Source organism: Pygocentrus nattereri, chromosome 14 (genome assembly GCF_015220715.1).
Source record: "Pygocentrus nattereri isolate fPygNat1 chromosome 14, fPygNat1.pri, whole genome shotgun sequence".
NCBI classification, from domain to species: Eukaryota; Metazoa; Chordata; class Actinopteri; order Characiformes; family Serrasalmidae; genus Pygocentrus; species Pygocentrus nattereri.
This window is the reverse complement of record NC_051224.1, coordinates 15,754,475-15,771,281: the sequence shown is the minus strand read 5'-3', so window position 1 is coordinate 15,771,281 and position 16,807 is coordinate 15,754,475. Positions and strand designations below refer to the sequence as shown.

Genomic DNA, 16,807 nt, shown 5'->3' with positions numbered 1-16,807 from the left:
GGGCATGCGCAGTGCGGGGGTCCGCTAACCCTGCCCTGCAACGTCAGCTGTCAAGCCGACTGACTGTCAGTGTTTCATTAGATGTAACTACGTGTCTGAGTTTGCTGCTCAGTTTAGTTCAGTCTGGAGTTAATGTTGTTCCCCGAAGCTGAGAAGTAAACACTCAGCGGCAGTTCTGGGGCTGTTTCAGCTCTTTCAGTTTTCCCTGTGAGGTTTAGGAGGAAGGATGGTTGCGTAATATCCGCAGGGTTAAACCGGGGAAAGTTGTTTCCTCTGAGCGCTCGAGCTGTGTTGTGACTATTCTTTTCATTTCTGGAGCTTTAGGTGAGGTGAAATGTTAACAGGAAAGAGAGGTGAATGTCCGTGAATGTAGCATGCTTGCTAATGCGCAACTGAAACTGAAACGGACGGGACGGGTCCACTTTAAAGACTCTTAGAGCATGGAGGAGACGGACAAGCCAGCGGCTGGTCAAGAAGAGGACAGCGACGCTGCTGGTATGTCATGAAGTTCGCTAGCATTACGACAAAGCAGCATGGAAAGTGCTGTAAAAAGTTGGGCTTTATAGCTGAGCTAACGCTACTTAAGTCATTTCGTGCTGGACTCGGTTTGCCAGTTCTGTTTATTGTGTACTAACCAGTTAGCTAGCTAACTTATTTAACCTACAACTGCCTATACCAGACATTTTAAGGGAGCTGAATCAGCTTCTTATTCGAATTTCCCCAGTCCACCTTAAATGGTGCAGCAGTTACATTCTGGCGCCTCAGGACAAGCCAGCGACAGAAAGGAACTGCTGCACCATTTAAGGTGGACCGGGGAAATTCGACCAAGAAGGTGGCGAATAGGAAGCCTATAACGTTTTAAAATTACGTTTTAATAACGTTTTTAAATTATTATGGCTTTTCTTTGGGCTTTTATGGCTTTATGAAATGCTAAGGGAGCCAAGATGCATGCTACCTTATGTCATTTGGTAATAATAAGAATTAGTCAGCCACCAACAGGTGGTTACGTCTTGAACTTGTCTGCTGTCGTGGATTTTTGTCTGTCTGTGTCATTTTGCTATTTTCCACGCAATTAACATCTGATCGTGTTCATCATGTCCAGAACTGCAGTAGCTTAACTTACCTACGTACTCAAGTAGGCAGTGACCTGGTATGCACTTTCTGTCCACTTGATTAGACACCTTGAATCTACATTCATTGTCCAGTTTATCATGTCCTCTTCCAATATTGGTGGATTTTGTAGTTCTTCAATTGCAAACTGTAGACCACCGGTTTCTCTACATAATTTGTTAGCCTCATTTTTTTTTTTACCTTGTTTATCAATGGTCAGGGCCCCCATAGGACAGTTGCTGAGCATGTATCTGGTATTTTGAGTGGATCAGACACAGCTACTGTTTTTAAACACTGTGTCCACTTGCTGTCCACACCTAACTTGGTGATGCGCCTTGTAAGGTCAGAAGTGATAGCTCATCTGTTGCCGTACAGATTGTCCTGGTCTTCTCCTAGTCCTTCATCAGTAGTCAGTTTCTTGTCACAGGACGCTCTTGACTGGACATTTTTGGTTGGCGGGCTATTCTCAGCCCAGTAGTGACACTGTGGGCCAGTTCCTGTAATCCATGGAAAGCCTAAGCGTAGACTAATAAAAATGTTTATGGTGATTCATCATTGGCAGTACAATTAGACTACCAATAGATTTAATCTATTTGTGGGAAACTGTGAAACTGGTCCTGAGTTGTATAAAGTTTTTGTAATTTAATTTAATTTTATTCATCTTACATGACCATTTTCCCCGTTTGTCCCTAAAAATTAAACAGGCTGTTTTTGTTACTGCAACTTTAAGTCTGACACATGTAAATGGACTCTGTTATGATTGGCTGCCATCTGTTGTGCCTCATTCAAAAAGCAGTCTGGGCTGAAACACTCTTTATAGCTTCAACTTGAATGGGTGGGACTAAACGGACGTAGGCTGTATATGTTAATTCATTAGTTTTTATGTGACATCACTAGAACAGGAAATTCAGAATGGACTGTTTTGCAGCTTAACTTCCATGTGTGAACTGTATGGACTGGGGAGTGAATAGTATGTTTAAATAGTACGTCAGTTTCTTTCATTAAAAAAAGTGAGGAATGATTACACTGCCCAAATAGTAAATGCTCAGTGGTGGTGCTAAGGGGGAACAAAGTAAATGGGATGCAAACAAATTTTGCAGAGAAACAGATGGACTACAGTCTGTAATTGTAGAACTACAAAGTGTAGTTTAGTAAGTGTTCCTAAAAAAATGGCTAATTAGTGTGGCTTCAAGGTAGGTGTGCCTAATAAAATGGATAGTAAGTGCATAAGCAACTTGGCGGCTTTGATTGTGTCTTGTCCTGTGTGCCTTGTCTTTTGGAATGTAACGAAGAAATGAGAAAGGAGTTGCGTGGACAAGATCAGCTTGGGTCAGTCTCTTTTTAATTTTTTTCATTTGGTCCATATGAAGCAGAGTTGAGTCTGCAGATCCAGCTAGTCGAGTGCCGAGCACAGCTGGAGCACTGGCAAGGTGTGGCGACGATCTGCGAGCTGAGCAAACAGGAGGAGCTGCAGGAATTGCAGAAACAGAGCGACCAGGAGATCCAGTCGCTTCAAGAGGCCCTCAGAGGTGAGGAGAGGAACAGAAAGTGAAAGGCAACAAAAGTCAAAGTATATTGATCTGACGTCAGTGTGTTTTTTGTTCCACTGTAGCAAGATTGCTTGTGTCATGAAAAAAATATGGCACATGAGCTGTTATAAGAAGTTCAAAAAGCACAATAGAGTTTACAAACATCTAAATAGCATCTAAATGTTCTTTCTCAATCTATTTCCATCTTTCTTTCCTCAGAGACAGCAGCGCAGTATGAGGCCAGAATATCAGCACTACAGTCAGAGCGTGCTCAGTGGAGGAGAGCAGGGCTCACTCCAGATAACAAGGTATGTGTGTGCTTGTTTGTGTTAGCAGGGTTTGACATGCAGGGGGTTGTGAAATGTGCAGAACATCCCCCATTCAGTTCATACATACACTTGTGATTTGTGCTGAAACAACAACAAAAATTAGTCGTCAGATATTTACGTTGATTTTCATTTACACTTGTGACATTCAGCGTAGCCCAAGTAAATGACTTAACCTGAAGGAGGCAGCAATTCGTTTATAGTGTTGCGCATGTGTGAGCAGATGGCAAAAGAAAAAGAACAAATATGGCTGAAAGTTTATTTTCTGAAAATGAAGGATAAGGTTGTCCTCTGTAACAAAAAAGTCTAACTTAGCTTATTATTACTTTCAACCACTGGAAAAGAAAACATGCTGGTTTAAATTCTGAAGCAGCAGAATGGTCAGAAAACACTAATCTTCCCTCCAAACTGAACTACTACCTGAGGATGTGCAGGTTGCACTGTAAGTGATTTGTCACTTACAAACCTTAGAAACATCACTAAAGCTCATCATATTACCAACATTATTCACACTGGAAGGTTCTAAGCTGTATCAGTTTCTTTTACTTTTGAAATAATTAGCTGCTGCTTTAACTATAAAACATTAGGCAGCTCATCCTGTCACAGCATTTCATACATTAGTTTTATTCATAAAACATTCAGATGATCTAACTACTGCTGTTTGGTGTCTAACTCAGTTTTACTTGCTGTCTATAGTGAAGCAAAGGATGATGATTTCAATCTGTTTCTCAGCTGTTTGGTTGTAGTGGGTCACATTATAGCCTATTACAGTGTCTTATTAGGAGTGCATTTTTTTATGTGCTCTGGCAGAGGAATCCCAAGTGTTTTATAACTGATATTAAAAACCTAATTTGGTTGGTTGTATAATTACATAGTCGCTGGCAAAAGGGGTTTAAAAACGCCACACTTGAGTAATGTCTGCTAAATAATCAAAATGTATAAATAGAATATTTTATTCTGACTGTATGTCTGTAAGATTTAATGAAAGAAAAGTACTTCACTGACATTTTGAATTTGCATACAAGTATAACCTGTGTGTGGGAAAACATTGCTGTATATGCAAAGAAAGTGCAAATATGAAATTAGTGCTCAATATACATTTGAAACACAGCCTTTCTTTCTTTCTGACCTTCTTTCTCCCTTTGTGACTCTCTATCACTGTAGGACAGTATAAAGAAGGGAAGGACGGAGGGGGCCTCTCCACCTGCTGAGAAACTCAAGGGTGAGTCTCGGTCCCCCAAAGGTGCTGATGCTGAAGGTGCAGTGGGGGACTGTGAGCCGCGGGAGCTGATGATTGAGCAGTCAGACAGTGAGAGCACAGGACTCCATATGGAAGGATTTTACACCCAGCACTGCGACTCTGCCTCACTCTCCTCCTTTTCCCTTGACACTCCCTCCCTGCCCAGACGCCCAGCCCCTCAGGATGACACTGCCTCCCTGGTTTCTACAGGAACACTGGTGCCCGAAGCCATCTACCTGCCTCCACCGGGGCACAGACTGGTCACACATGCAGATTGGGATTCACTCCAAGCACGGGTCAGTGCAGTACAACAGCTGCAGTTCTGAATTAGGGGTTGTATGACTATTGATTTTTACTAATTGACTATTCATTCAAAGAAGTCTAGTCTACCAGCCAGTTTGTCAAAAGCATTATTAAATTAATAATTTTGATTATAAAAGCACAATAACTGTTTGGCCCTTGTCAGAGGCACTCAGGTCTTTAAGCCTGCCCCTTTCTCTCGCATCCAACACATCAACTGTGAGGATCGACTGTTCAATTACCGTCTAATATCTCACAGATCTTGATATGAGCCATTTTTACGAGATATTCAACATTATTGCCTAATTTCAGTAGTCATGGTATTTTGCCTCGTCTGTGTATTCAGAGTACACAGTATACACCAGCAACACTGCTGTGCTTTATAAACTTGTACGAATAAAACACGCATTAACATGTCACTGCCATGTTTGTATCGCTATTGTGCTGAGAATGGTTCGCCAACGAAATAACATTTGGTCTGTTTCTGGTCCTATGGTGGTCCTTTTCCATTGAGAAAAAGAGTGAATGTTTATACTTCTGATAGTACACCTGAACTCATGGGGGGCTAGTGCATTTAGCTGCTCTATACTGCATATATCAATACTGAATATAATTTTGCACAATGCTTTGGGGCTGCAGCACCTCTTGCCACACCTATAGGTGACCTCTTTTGGGCCCAGATGTTAGCAGTATAGATGAAAGTAGCCTGGATGTAGATAAGATGACATGGTTGGACTGGCTTGTGGTACTGCTTTACTTGACTTCTGAAAGCATCTGAGGCTCAGTCATGCACCACCTCCTCAGTCAGTGCCAACAGTAATGAGGTAGTAAAAGATATTTAGGTGCTTTGGGGAGAATTGTTGACTCAACGTTCACTGGTGTGTGTTTCCTTCTTCAATTTAACAATGAAATCCTTTGTTTAGTTAACATTGAGAACCAGGGCGTTGTTTTGGCATGATTTTTTCCCCCTTTGCCCTTCCACTTTTGAACGAAAGGTCATCATTACTGTTAATAGTCTGGTTATTGTAGAATCTAGGGCAAATGTAATGTTTGTTACCGTACTGTCCACTCGGAGGTGAAAAGGCATGGGTTTCATACTCAGGCTGTATACTTATTGACTAATTTTTTGATACTCATGTTATTGTGTTGTTATGATTGATTGTTAAACTGTGGTTGACTCTCTTGTCAGGTGGCTGAATTACAGGGAGAGCTGACCCAGCTGAGAGAACAGAAGGCACAGCTTGAGAGAGAGCTGGACACACAGACTACAGAAACTCAGAAACAGGTAAAGAACTCTCAGTTCTCAGACCACAGCGTTAACCTTTAGGCCTCAGTCATGGCAACCCTAATTCTATTTTTTTAAGTAAGGAAGAATATAGTGGTCTATTGAAACTTTGTTGGGCAGAAAGATAAGGCCCAAAATGGGTACTTATGACCATAAAAAGCATATGATGCATTGCATGTGGTTACAGAGTGAAGAGGATCGTAATATCATTCATATAAGGCAGTGATTTAGGAGGAAAATTGCAACACTTCTAGCCCTTCATTCCATTATAGTCAACTTTTGTAACTATACGTTTGCAGCCATTATCTAGGCCATACAAAAGGGAAAGTACGATGAAAGTTAAAGAATGAGTATTAAAGACTGAAAAAGAGAAAGTAAACTGATTAAAAATGAAAACTGAAAAGTGAATGAAAAATTGTAATTATAATAATTATAATAATTATTATAATTATTAATGATTCCCCCCCTAAACGGGCACTTACTTATGCAATACTGTGCAAAAATCGTAGACACATAAAGACAATGTTTTAAACCGTTTCTCAGCAGAAAGTGTGTTTTTGCTTGTAAAAACACCATATGTCATTAGAATAAATGCAAATAAACATGTATATGGCACAAAGCAGTTGACATGAGGTAATTAAAAAAAAAAGGTATGGTTCCAGATTTATCTTAAAACTTTTTATAGTACTGTATATGATGCATGTAGATCAATACATATATGGGATATATGTATGACCCTACATCTTGACATTGCATAAAAATGTGAATATGAAACACAGGTGTCAGCGCTCCAGTCTCAGGTACAGACATCTGAGGCCCTCCTCCTGGAGCTGCAGAAGTCCTTTAGCCAATCACAGAACGCTGTACAGAGCAGACTGGTGAGTAGCAGTTAATCAAATTAGAGAGTTTCTTTTATTTGAGGTCAGTCCTGAGCTGTGTGAGGGTATTTTTGTACATTTGTGACTAGGGCTGCACATGATATGCCATATTACGATTATATTTCTACATATTGTTATAGTAATATGCCTTGCAATATATTCAAAACACATTGGTGAATCAGTGACATGACATGGTTAAAGGCTGGCATGCAATATTCAAAACTAAAACATTAGATAAAATAGCAATAAAGTTAAATCAAATAGAGTAATCTAACATCAAGGTAAAGTGAAAAGTGCAGTGTAATTGGTGTGCTCCATGCCATTAAATAAAAGCAGTATTTAAAAATATATTTCTAGATGTTTCTGAAAAATGAGATCTGAACTTTACTGCCTTACTGTGAGAGGTAATGAGTTTGGACAGGTTAGAAGCATAATAACAGGAAGATATCACCTGTTGGAACTTCAACAAACATTCATTAAGGTAGACAGGTGCCACAACGTTTGTAGTTTTCTTAAGAAGCTTCATATAGAGAGCACTGCATTACTTGATGCTTAACATAACAAATGCACACAATGCATTACGACTTTGAGACATCTACGGTAAGAAGTCATTTGCTTTTTTGCAAAATTGTGTTTAATTTTTGGCCCTTTCCTTTTGGCAAACCATCTAGGGTTCCCTCTCTATCGGACTCGCAAGATTGCAGATTTTCCATACATTTTCATTGGGACTGAAGTCTGAGAATTAGCTAGGCAATGCTAGCACCTTCACCTTCTTTTTAGAAACATGTCTTGAGTTATTTTGGCTGTATGTGTATGTGGCTGTCTGTGAGAGGGTGAAGAGCTGGTCCATTGTTCCACGGCTGGGACGGAATCTGCATTGCTCCTCCTCAGTCTGAGGTTGTCTTATTAAAACATTCATCTTCTCCCCAGATTAGTTATTTTTGGCCGATAAGATGAAATTATCCTCTAGTATGTTCCAGTATGTCACTTCATTCAGGTTTCCTTCAATGACATGGGACTATTTTCAGAGAAGCTGCCCTATGTCATGTTGCTTTCACCTTTGTGCTTCACTGTAGATATGGGGTTTTTTGAAATTATGCACAAAATCATTTTTTCTCCAAACATGATAGTTCAGTTTTTGTTTTGCCTAACCAGAGTACATTGTTCCAGGAGAGTTCTGATTCATGTAAATGCTTTTGTGCAAATTTTAGGCAATGCATCTCTGTGCAGGGGAGTTTTGCGTGGGGTGTAATAGGGCTGAAAAAATGTATCGTTCTTATATTTAAATAGTAATTTAAGAGAGCGATATCGTCAAATTGCAAGAGCTGTGATTTTTTTTTTTTATTTTTTTTTTTTTATATAGCCTACATTATCAAAAAGTTTTAAGAGGGAAAAATTTAACTTTATAACACAGAACATATAAACTGCCTGTAGATATGTTAGACCAATGAGAGGCAACCAATGCATCATGTGTTGTGCCATTACAACCACCATTTTCTGGCAGTCTGATGCCCTACATTTGGGGTTAGAGCTTCAAACAGAAAAGAACAGGTCTGAACCTCAATTTATAGAAAATAATCACAATTTAGATTGCAGTTGGAATATCGCAAAAATCGCAATTTGATATTTTCCCCAGATCGTTCAGCCTCAGGATGTAGTAACAGAGATGACTGTACTGCAGTTCATTGCTTATTGCTCTCTGTTTATCTGTTGTTCCTGCTGCAGTTCTTTTTGAATGACTGCTGCTTTCTCTCTTACATTTTTTTAAATCATGCTTGGTGCAGCTGGCTGGGGATGTTTACTTTTGGGGCTATGGACTTTTCATTAGCATTGTATTGGAACAGTTTTGCTGACAGGAATGTTTTAGTTATTTTTTTTTTCTTCAGTATGAGTGCTGTTAAATGTGACCGAGAAGTTTAAAAAGCTCATTCCTTTTTCTGGCATCTAGTAATTTGGCACAGACCAAGTAGAGCCACATTCACAAAATACTATGAAAAATTCCAATGATTTGTAAATCCAGTCAAACATGACTAATTATGCTCTTTTTTATTAAACTTGCAGTTGGTCAGTGTTATTTAAGTACTAATGATATCCCCAGTATGCTCAGAAGAGCGCATTTTGACGTATCATAGTAAACTACATCACAATGAATACAATCATATTGTCCAGCCCTGCCACAAATGCAAAGGCCAGTATTGCGATAACAATTAAAAAGCAAGTTACTCTGACGTTGTTTGTAAGTGCACCTTGTCTTGTGTAGACAGAGCTGTCTCTCTCTCAGAGGAGAGTGTACAGTGAGCTGTCCAGGCTGAAAGGAGAAGAGGCGGATGAGAACAGCACAACAGAAGATGAACACCCACCTCTGTTGCTACAGGTAACAGACAGGCTGTGGGGGTAGGAGAGGTGTATGAGAAACAGAGAAATGGAGAGATGAATTAAGTCAGTGTTTGTCTGTATAGGGAGCACACTCTGAAGAGAGGCTGCGGATTGAAATAGTGAACTTGAAGGAACAGTTGGAGATGCGCACGGAAGAAAGTGGTTTGTCCTTTCATTTCTTTTTGCTTCCTTCATACACTTCAGCAATTTAAAACTGACAGTGTTTTTGTGGTGTGTATTTAAACTGTGCTCCATGTAACAACTGGTGCCTTCTTTCCATTTTCTCCTCTTTCTGTTTCACAGAGGTCTTAGAAGGTGAGTTGAAAACATACATACTTATATACACGCATACAAACATGCCTACAAACATAAATAAATATGCTGTGTGTAGTTGAGCCACCTCATCTTGTTATTACTGTGGCAATATATTTTGTATAATTTACCATATTTTAGAATTCACTGTCTGTAAATAGACTCAAAAGCATCATACAAACCTCAGTTTCAAAAAAGTTGGGACAGTAAATGCTAATTAAAGCAACGATTAATAAAGCCTGCTTGACCTGTATTACACTGAAGTGGTTTACCTTATAAACTTTTCATTACTTAAATTCGTAATTCATCATCATCATCATCGTTGACTGCTAGTCCAGATAGGGTCATGGTAGCAGTTGAGAGAGCAGAGAATCCCAGATGACCCTGTCCCCCATAACTACCTCCAGCTCATTCCCAGGGTCCCCAAGCCGCTCCCAGGCCAACTTGGATATATAATCCCTCCAGTGGCTCCTAGGACGATCCCGGGGTCTTGTCCCGGTAGGCCGTACCTGGCGGTCTCCAGGGGGCACGAACAAGAGTGATATTCATGGACAGAGCACAACCCTGGCGGAGTCCAATGCTACACTGAAAGAGTCTGACTTAATGCCAAGTATACGGACACAGCTCTCACTCCAGGAGTACAGAGATTGGATGGCCCGGAGTAGTAGCCGTGGCACCCCATACTCCTGGAGGACCTCCCACAAGATATCTCGAGGAACACGGTCATAAGTCTTCTCCATGTCCACAAAACACATGTAGACTGGGTTGGCAAACTCCCATGCCCCCTCAACAATCTGTGAGAGGGTGAAGAGCTGGTCCATTGTTCCACGGCTGGGACGGAATCTGCATTGCTCCTCCTCAATCTGAGGTTCAACTATCGGTCGGAGTCTCCTTTCCAGCACCTTTGCATAGACTTTCCCAGGGAGGCTGAGCAGTGTGATACCCTGATAATTGGCACACACCCTTCAGTCCCCCTTTTTAAAAATATGGACCACCACCCCAGTCTGCCAGTCCAAGGGTACTGTTCCCGAGGTCCATTCAATATTGCAGAGGTGTGTTAGCCACAACAGCCCCACAATATCCAGAGCTTTAAGCATCTCTGGACGAATCTCATCCACCCCCGGTGCCTTGCCACTGAGGAGCTTACCAACTACCTCAGTGACTTCCACCAGGGATATGGAACTTGACACCCCAGGAGGCTCTGGCCCTGACTCCCGTGAGGGAGGCACGTCTCCCGGATTAAGAAGTTCCTCAAAGTGCTCCTTCCACCGACCGACAGTGTTCTCATTTGAAGTCAGAGTCTCTCGACCCTTGCTGAATACAGCTTGGGCGCAGCCACCCCGACTGCTCCTGAGTCGCTATACAGTTGTCCAGAACCTCTTTGAGGCCGAACGAAAGTCTTTGTCCATGGCCTCACCACACTCCTCCCATGCCCTGGATTTTGCTTCTGCCACCATTGCAGCTGCCACCTTTTTAGCCTGTCGGTACCTATCTGCTGAATTGGGAGTCATTCGGGCCAACCATTCCCTAAAGGGCTCTTTCTTCAGCTTGATGGCCTCCCTCACCACCGGTGTCCACCAGGAGGTTCTTGGGTTACTGCCCCGTCAGGCACACACATGATTTTTGGCCACAGCTATGCCTGGCAGCTTCCACAATGGAGGCTTTGAACAGGGTCCATTCAGACTCCATGTCCCCTACCTCCTTTGGGACATGAGAAAAGCTCTCCCGGAGATGGGAGTTGAAATCATTCCGAACAGGGGCCTCCGACAGTCATTCCCAGCACACCCTCACTATTCACTTGGGCCTACCGGGTCTGACCATCAGTCTTCCCTGCCATCTGATCCAACTCACCACCAGATGGTGATCAGTTGACAGCTCAACACCTCTCTTCACCCTAGTGTCCAGAACATACGGTCCCAAGTCAGATGAAACAACGACAAAGTCAATCATTGACCTTTGACCCAAGGAGCTCTGGTACCATGTACACTTATGAACATCCTTGTTTTTGAACTTGGTGTTTGTTATGGACAATCCATGCCTGGCACAAGAGTCCAATAACAATTCACCATCGGGTTTAGATCGGGCAGGCCGTCCTTCCGATTCACGCCTCTCCAGGTCTCCCAGTCATTGCCAACGTGAGCATTGAAAGCATTTTTAATTAAATTTTTTTGGAAATATACCCTAATTTGGTGGGATAGGAGCATGTTTACCACTGCATTACAGCAACTTTCCTTTTAATAACACTTACAATTTAGTTTTGTAAGTGTTCAGAAGTCTTCAGCTACACATCCATACATGGCCTTCGCTGGTATATTTTGCACTTCACAAAGTACCACACATTTTCAAACTGAGACCTGCTTTTGAATATTATGCTGGTAGCCATCCTGTTGGTCCTTTTCTTCTTTGCCCCAAATCTTCATTATTTTCAAACCAAAAGTTGACTCATGAGACCACAGTACACACTTCTGTGCACCAGTCCATTTCAGATTATTTGGAGCCTAGGCAAGTCAGCAGTGTTCCTGTACATTGCTGATATGTGGCTTCTGCGGTGCTTAGTAGAGTCTTAACTTGCATTTGTGGTGGCAAAATTTATTTTACAAATCACTTTTTTTTTTTTTATTTCACACATTGTCCAAGTTTTTTGGAATTGAGGTTCAAATCAAATCATAAATATTGTCTCTGATAGTTAAACACTACCATGCTTTTGGAAAAATCGGCCCAGTATTATTAGTCTGCTGTAAGCATGTATGATTCAGTGTGTTTATTCTTTCCCTCATTTCTCAGCTCAGCTCTCCAGCTTGAAAATAGAGACGGATCGCATCCAAAGCGAAAAAGAAAAGGTTAGTATGGATATACGAACAAGGATGCACAATGTCATTTATGTCAAGCATATACTAGCACCGCTTTTCGAAGGCTGTGTGTGTGGGGGTGTTTTTGAGCTGAACATTTCTGTTGGAGTTATTTTAAGTAAAGTCCATTATATGTGATGTAATGGAAAAGGTTGTTGTCGGTTTCACAAAGTTAATTATTTACTCTCCCCAGTCCTGAAAGTAAAACCTCATGTTTTGCTACGTCTTGTGACTGATAAACATGAATGAAAGAGCCAAGATGAAGTCAAGGTCCAGCTATTACTGCTATACTTGTGCCTTACTTATACCTGATATCAACATCTACATTGGGTGATCTACATTGGGTGATCTGATAACTGGTGAATAAGCAGACAGCAAGATGTATAGCTCTTTACACTTGGTATTTCCTTGTATCTTAAATGATCAGGCATTGTGATTGGAGGAAGATTGCCATGCACATATACTACATTGGTTGCTTGCTTTATTTGTTGTCAGACAAAAATGTCCTGCTAGCCCTTGTTTGAGTACACATTACTTGTCACGTTCCAGTCCTTGTGGACCAGAACACTGCCGACTTCCGTGCACTGCCTCATTAAACTCACCTGATTTAGCTCATCAGCTAATTAGTAAGACCTTCATTAACTGAATTAAGAGCGTAAGATAAGAGTAAATGCTAATCTCTGCAGCACTTTGGCCTAGAGGAAAGAAAGAAACACTGCAACTGCTTTCATCTTCTCTGTGATCATGCAGTTGTTTAGATGGTACTTCTTTTTTGCAGAGGACCATTCTGAACACTTAACACTACAGATGTTTAATAATCATTTGGTTCCCTGACCACCTCTGAAGGTGTTTTTTCAGTCATTGCATCACAATGCACATCGAACCCGATTCACATGTGTGTATAGTATTGTCCACGTATGATCAGTCCACCCAAGATATGGTTTAATGAGGCCTGAGCCACATACACATTACCACGTTGAATATGCAGAAATCAGATTTTTTTGCTTTAATTTAACATAATTCTTGTAGAGTTGTATGGACACATAAATCTGATAATTTTATATCAAGTCAGAACCACTTTCATGTGTTGTGCATTTAAGTTAGTTAAAGAAAAAAGAACAGAAGTGTGTATTTTTATATTGTGTGTGTGTGTGTGTGTGTGTGTGTGTGTGTGTAGTTGGAGAGTGAGTTGCAAGAGTGTCGCACTGAGCTGCAGGGCCTTCGGGTGGCGCTCTCACACCTACAAAGAGACAGCAAGACACAGAGCCATGACAAGGTAGAATTGGATCTCTGTGCATGTACTTTTATATCTGTTCATATGGTTGTGTAACCCCACTGTCTCTTATAACATTAGCATCTCTCTCTCTCTCTCTCTCGCTCTCTCGCTCTCTCGCTCTCTCGCTCTCGCTCTCGCTCTCGCTCTCGCTCTCGCTCTCTCTCTCTCTCTCTCTCTCTGTGTGTGTGTTTCAGACGGTTCTTCAGCAGCAGTGTTTAGAGCTGCGCAGTCAAGTGATCAGTTTGCGCTCTCAGCTGGACACCAGTCAGGCTGTGCAGAGGGACTTTGTGCAGCTGTCGCAGTCACTGCAGGTAAACACAGCTGTGGTTGAGGATCAGGACTGTTCCCTCAGTTAGCTCTGACAGCACACATAAACACTGTTCTTCACACATAGATGAAGTGTGATATTAGTCTTTACAAACAGATGAACCCCTTAAACTGCAGGTTTATATTCACTGAACACTTATTATTCAGTATTTTACGTCATATGGACTGTTCAAAAGGTTGTGATTCCGTAGCATAGATGAAATCTTGAAAATCTTGTATTTGATTATTTTGGATGGTCAATGATCTATCATTGTAATTTTCAAATGGGTACATTCATTGTTGCATTCTAAATCTCTAATTTATGTTAAACATCTTTATTTATTGTTTTTTTTATTAATGTGTGAATAGTTCCTCTAATCACATTTGTGTATTTAGTGCATTTAAAAAAAAAATCTGATTCATGGGGAAATTTGACATTTCTTGATCCATTGAATCGCTTCCTAGAGAACTGATCCACTCTTATGCCTGAGATTTACACCTGTAGTAAGTTATAAGAAGGTGGGCCCACATACATATTCAAGATGTAGACCATCTTGTTTATGTACTAGCCAGTCAGAATGGCCTTTACATATTCAGTTATTCATTTTTTCAGCACAAAAATCTAATACAGAAAAATTAACAACCACATGTAATATTACATTTTAAGTATTTAGTGCATCCTTTATCACAGCTTCCATTCTTTTCAGAAGACTTACTTTAGGTTTTCAAAAGAAATATGCAAGGATGCAGTTCAGTCTTAGAAGGTGTTTGTATTTTCTACTTCTCCGAATCCCAAGTAATTCCAAACATATTCATATGTGTTGTTGAGATCTGGACTAGAGCTCTTGCAGTATTTTCAGTATTATATGGGAAATTCCGCAAATTAATTTAAGGCTAAAATAACATGTTCTCAATTAATTAGCATATCGCTGTTGTCAGAAGAAAACCTTGTATCTCCAAAATGAGAACTTTACAGGAGAAGAAAAGAACCTACTCTACTTTTAATGCAAGTCAAAGGAACCAGACTTTTTTGGGTCTTTTCTGTTGGTCCATTCATCATGAAATTTACACATAAGGTAAAGAACAATGGGTACTTTAGAATTATGTAAAAAACTGAAAAACAACAAAAATGGAGATACAAGGTTTTGTTCCGACAGCAGCGATATATAAATACATAATATACATATATCCTTCTTAATAGAAGCAACCAGTCACATGATTCATTGTATTTTGCATTGCAATAACAGCGGAGCCTTTAGACAGTCACATGGCCATCGCTGTGGAAAGTGTGCTTAGTAAATTGGTGATTTATGTTAAATTTGGTGATTATGTGTGAATAACCATGACTAAAGTCAAGTCTGACCTATGGCAGTAATTTTCAGCCATGACTACCGTAGGTGGAAGACAGTTGTTCAAATCTTGTGGCAGGAGCAGGAGAGAGACAAAATGTTTAGGTTGTGGGCAGGAGTGGGACACATGGAGTAGGTTTTCTGTTGGAGTGGGTGGGCGTGGGACAGAAAAAACAATACTGTGCACACCTCTAGTTTGGACTCTAGGATGGCCAGTCCATTGTTCAAAGAACATCAGAAGCTTAGTTATGTAATCTCTTAGTAATGGTTTCTTGACAGCTGCACATCCTTTCAGACATATTGTGTTGAGTTGTCTTCTCACAGTGAAAGGATGGACAGAGAGATCTAAGCAAGCATGGAATTTGATTTTCTCCTATCTCTCAAAGATGAAAGCTTGTCTGGAAACTAAGTAAATGAAAAATGGTCTCACTTTTGCACAGTACTGTATGAGCCCCTAGTGTTTAAGTGGCTAGATATATTTGACTCAGTTTTATGTGTGGAGCTTTGTAATACAAGAAATCTTCTGAGACTAAGAAATACTGAAGCTTTCTGTACTACTGTTCTTTTTTCAGGTGAAGTTGGAGCAGATTCGTCAGGCAGAATCCTTGGACCAAGTGAAGGAGATCCTTGGGGAAGGACTTGAAGTAGACACTGACCAGTACAGCAGTGCCACGTGAGCTAACTGGAGACCATCACCCTTTTGTGGACCAAAGTGAAAAGACATCAGAAATGAGCATCAAATTTTTAAAGTGTTGGGTTAAATAAGGAGACGTGCCATGTGTTTCAGTGAACACTGTTTTCACACTTCTGTTTATCTGAAATATGACAAACACTTTACGTGCTAAGCTTAATGTGCACAGAACTAAGCTTAATATTTTCTGAAACTGGACTAATAACTGGTTCTACTTGAATTTTAAGCTTTCATAACAGTTCATAAACTTTTTTACAGGTCTTTTTTTATGATCTTGTGTGTATTAACAAGACAGGGTAGCTGTAAACTAAGAGTATCAACGAGTCTCCTATGGTGAGTCTTCCTTATACCACCTGCTGTCTTTATTAACACACACAAACAACACTTAATTTCTTGAACTTGTTCACTTTATATTTTCATTTCTGTTACCTGCTAAAGTTTCATAACTGTGAGAAACTCCTAATAGAAGTGCCACACTTGCTTTTTGCACACCATTTGATGCTACTGAAAAGGCTGGTGATATCACTATGATTCCATAACTGTCCGAGCCAGAGAGCAGAGTCGACATCTGCATCAGGTTATGTCATAGCTGTGTTAATAGTAACTTAAAACATTGATGGTTGTAGGGACGGCTACGGTGACCAAAAATAAATCTGTTAGATAAGCAGCAACGCTTACATGATGGCAGGACAGAGTGCTTGACAGCCTTTGCTCTACTTGCTACTGACATCTAATAAAATGAAAAAGTCATGAAGTTATCAAAGTTGAGTAAATCACGCCTGGTATCAATGCAAACTCAGGACGTTCAGAAAATGGAAAAATTGGCTATGTTAAAGTGCCAGTGTCCTACATTTTACTTGTTTTCGTCATCTTGTGTTCACTTCTTTATCCCATAGATTTATATTGGTTGGTTAGTGTATCTTTCATATTTCATGTAAATGACCAATGTTCTGATTGGCTATCCTGTATTGTTCCTGATT

General features: G+C 40.5%; 1 protein-coding gene across 2 annotated transcripts; it reads left to right on the top strand.

The window, feature by feature from the left end:
• Window positions 1-25: 25 nt before the first annotated feature.
• On the top strand, window positions 26-16,504 carry rabep2 (rabaptin, RAB GTPase binding effector protein 2). 2 transcript variants are annotated; one of them, XM_017682414.2, is made up of 13 exons: window positions 26-495; window positions 2,484-2,639; window positions 2,859-2,947; window positions 4,130-4,501; window positions 5,695-5,790; window positions 6,570-6,668; window positions 8,929-9,042; window positions 9,128-9,206; window positions 9,348-9,359; window positions 12,141-12,196; window positions 13,383-13,481; window positions 13,676-13,792; window positions 15,709-16,504. In XM_017682414.2, the coding sequence occupies exons 1-13, from the start codon at window positions 441-443 to the stop codon at window positions 15,811-15,813; spliced, it is 1,449 nt and encodes a 482-aa protein (XP_017537903.1). In that variant the 5' UTR covers window positions 26-440; the 3' UTR covers window positions 15,814-16,504. The 2 variants fall into 2 exon arrangements, with proteins under 2 accessions (XP_017537903.1, XP_017537902.1); XM_017682413.2 differs by having other exon boundaries at window positions 2,481-2,639.
• Window positions 16,505-16,807: the final 303 nt, after the last annotated feature.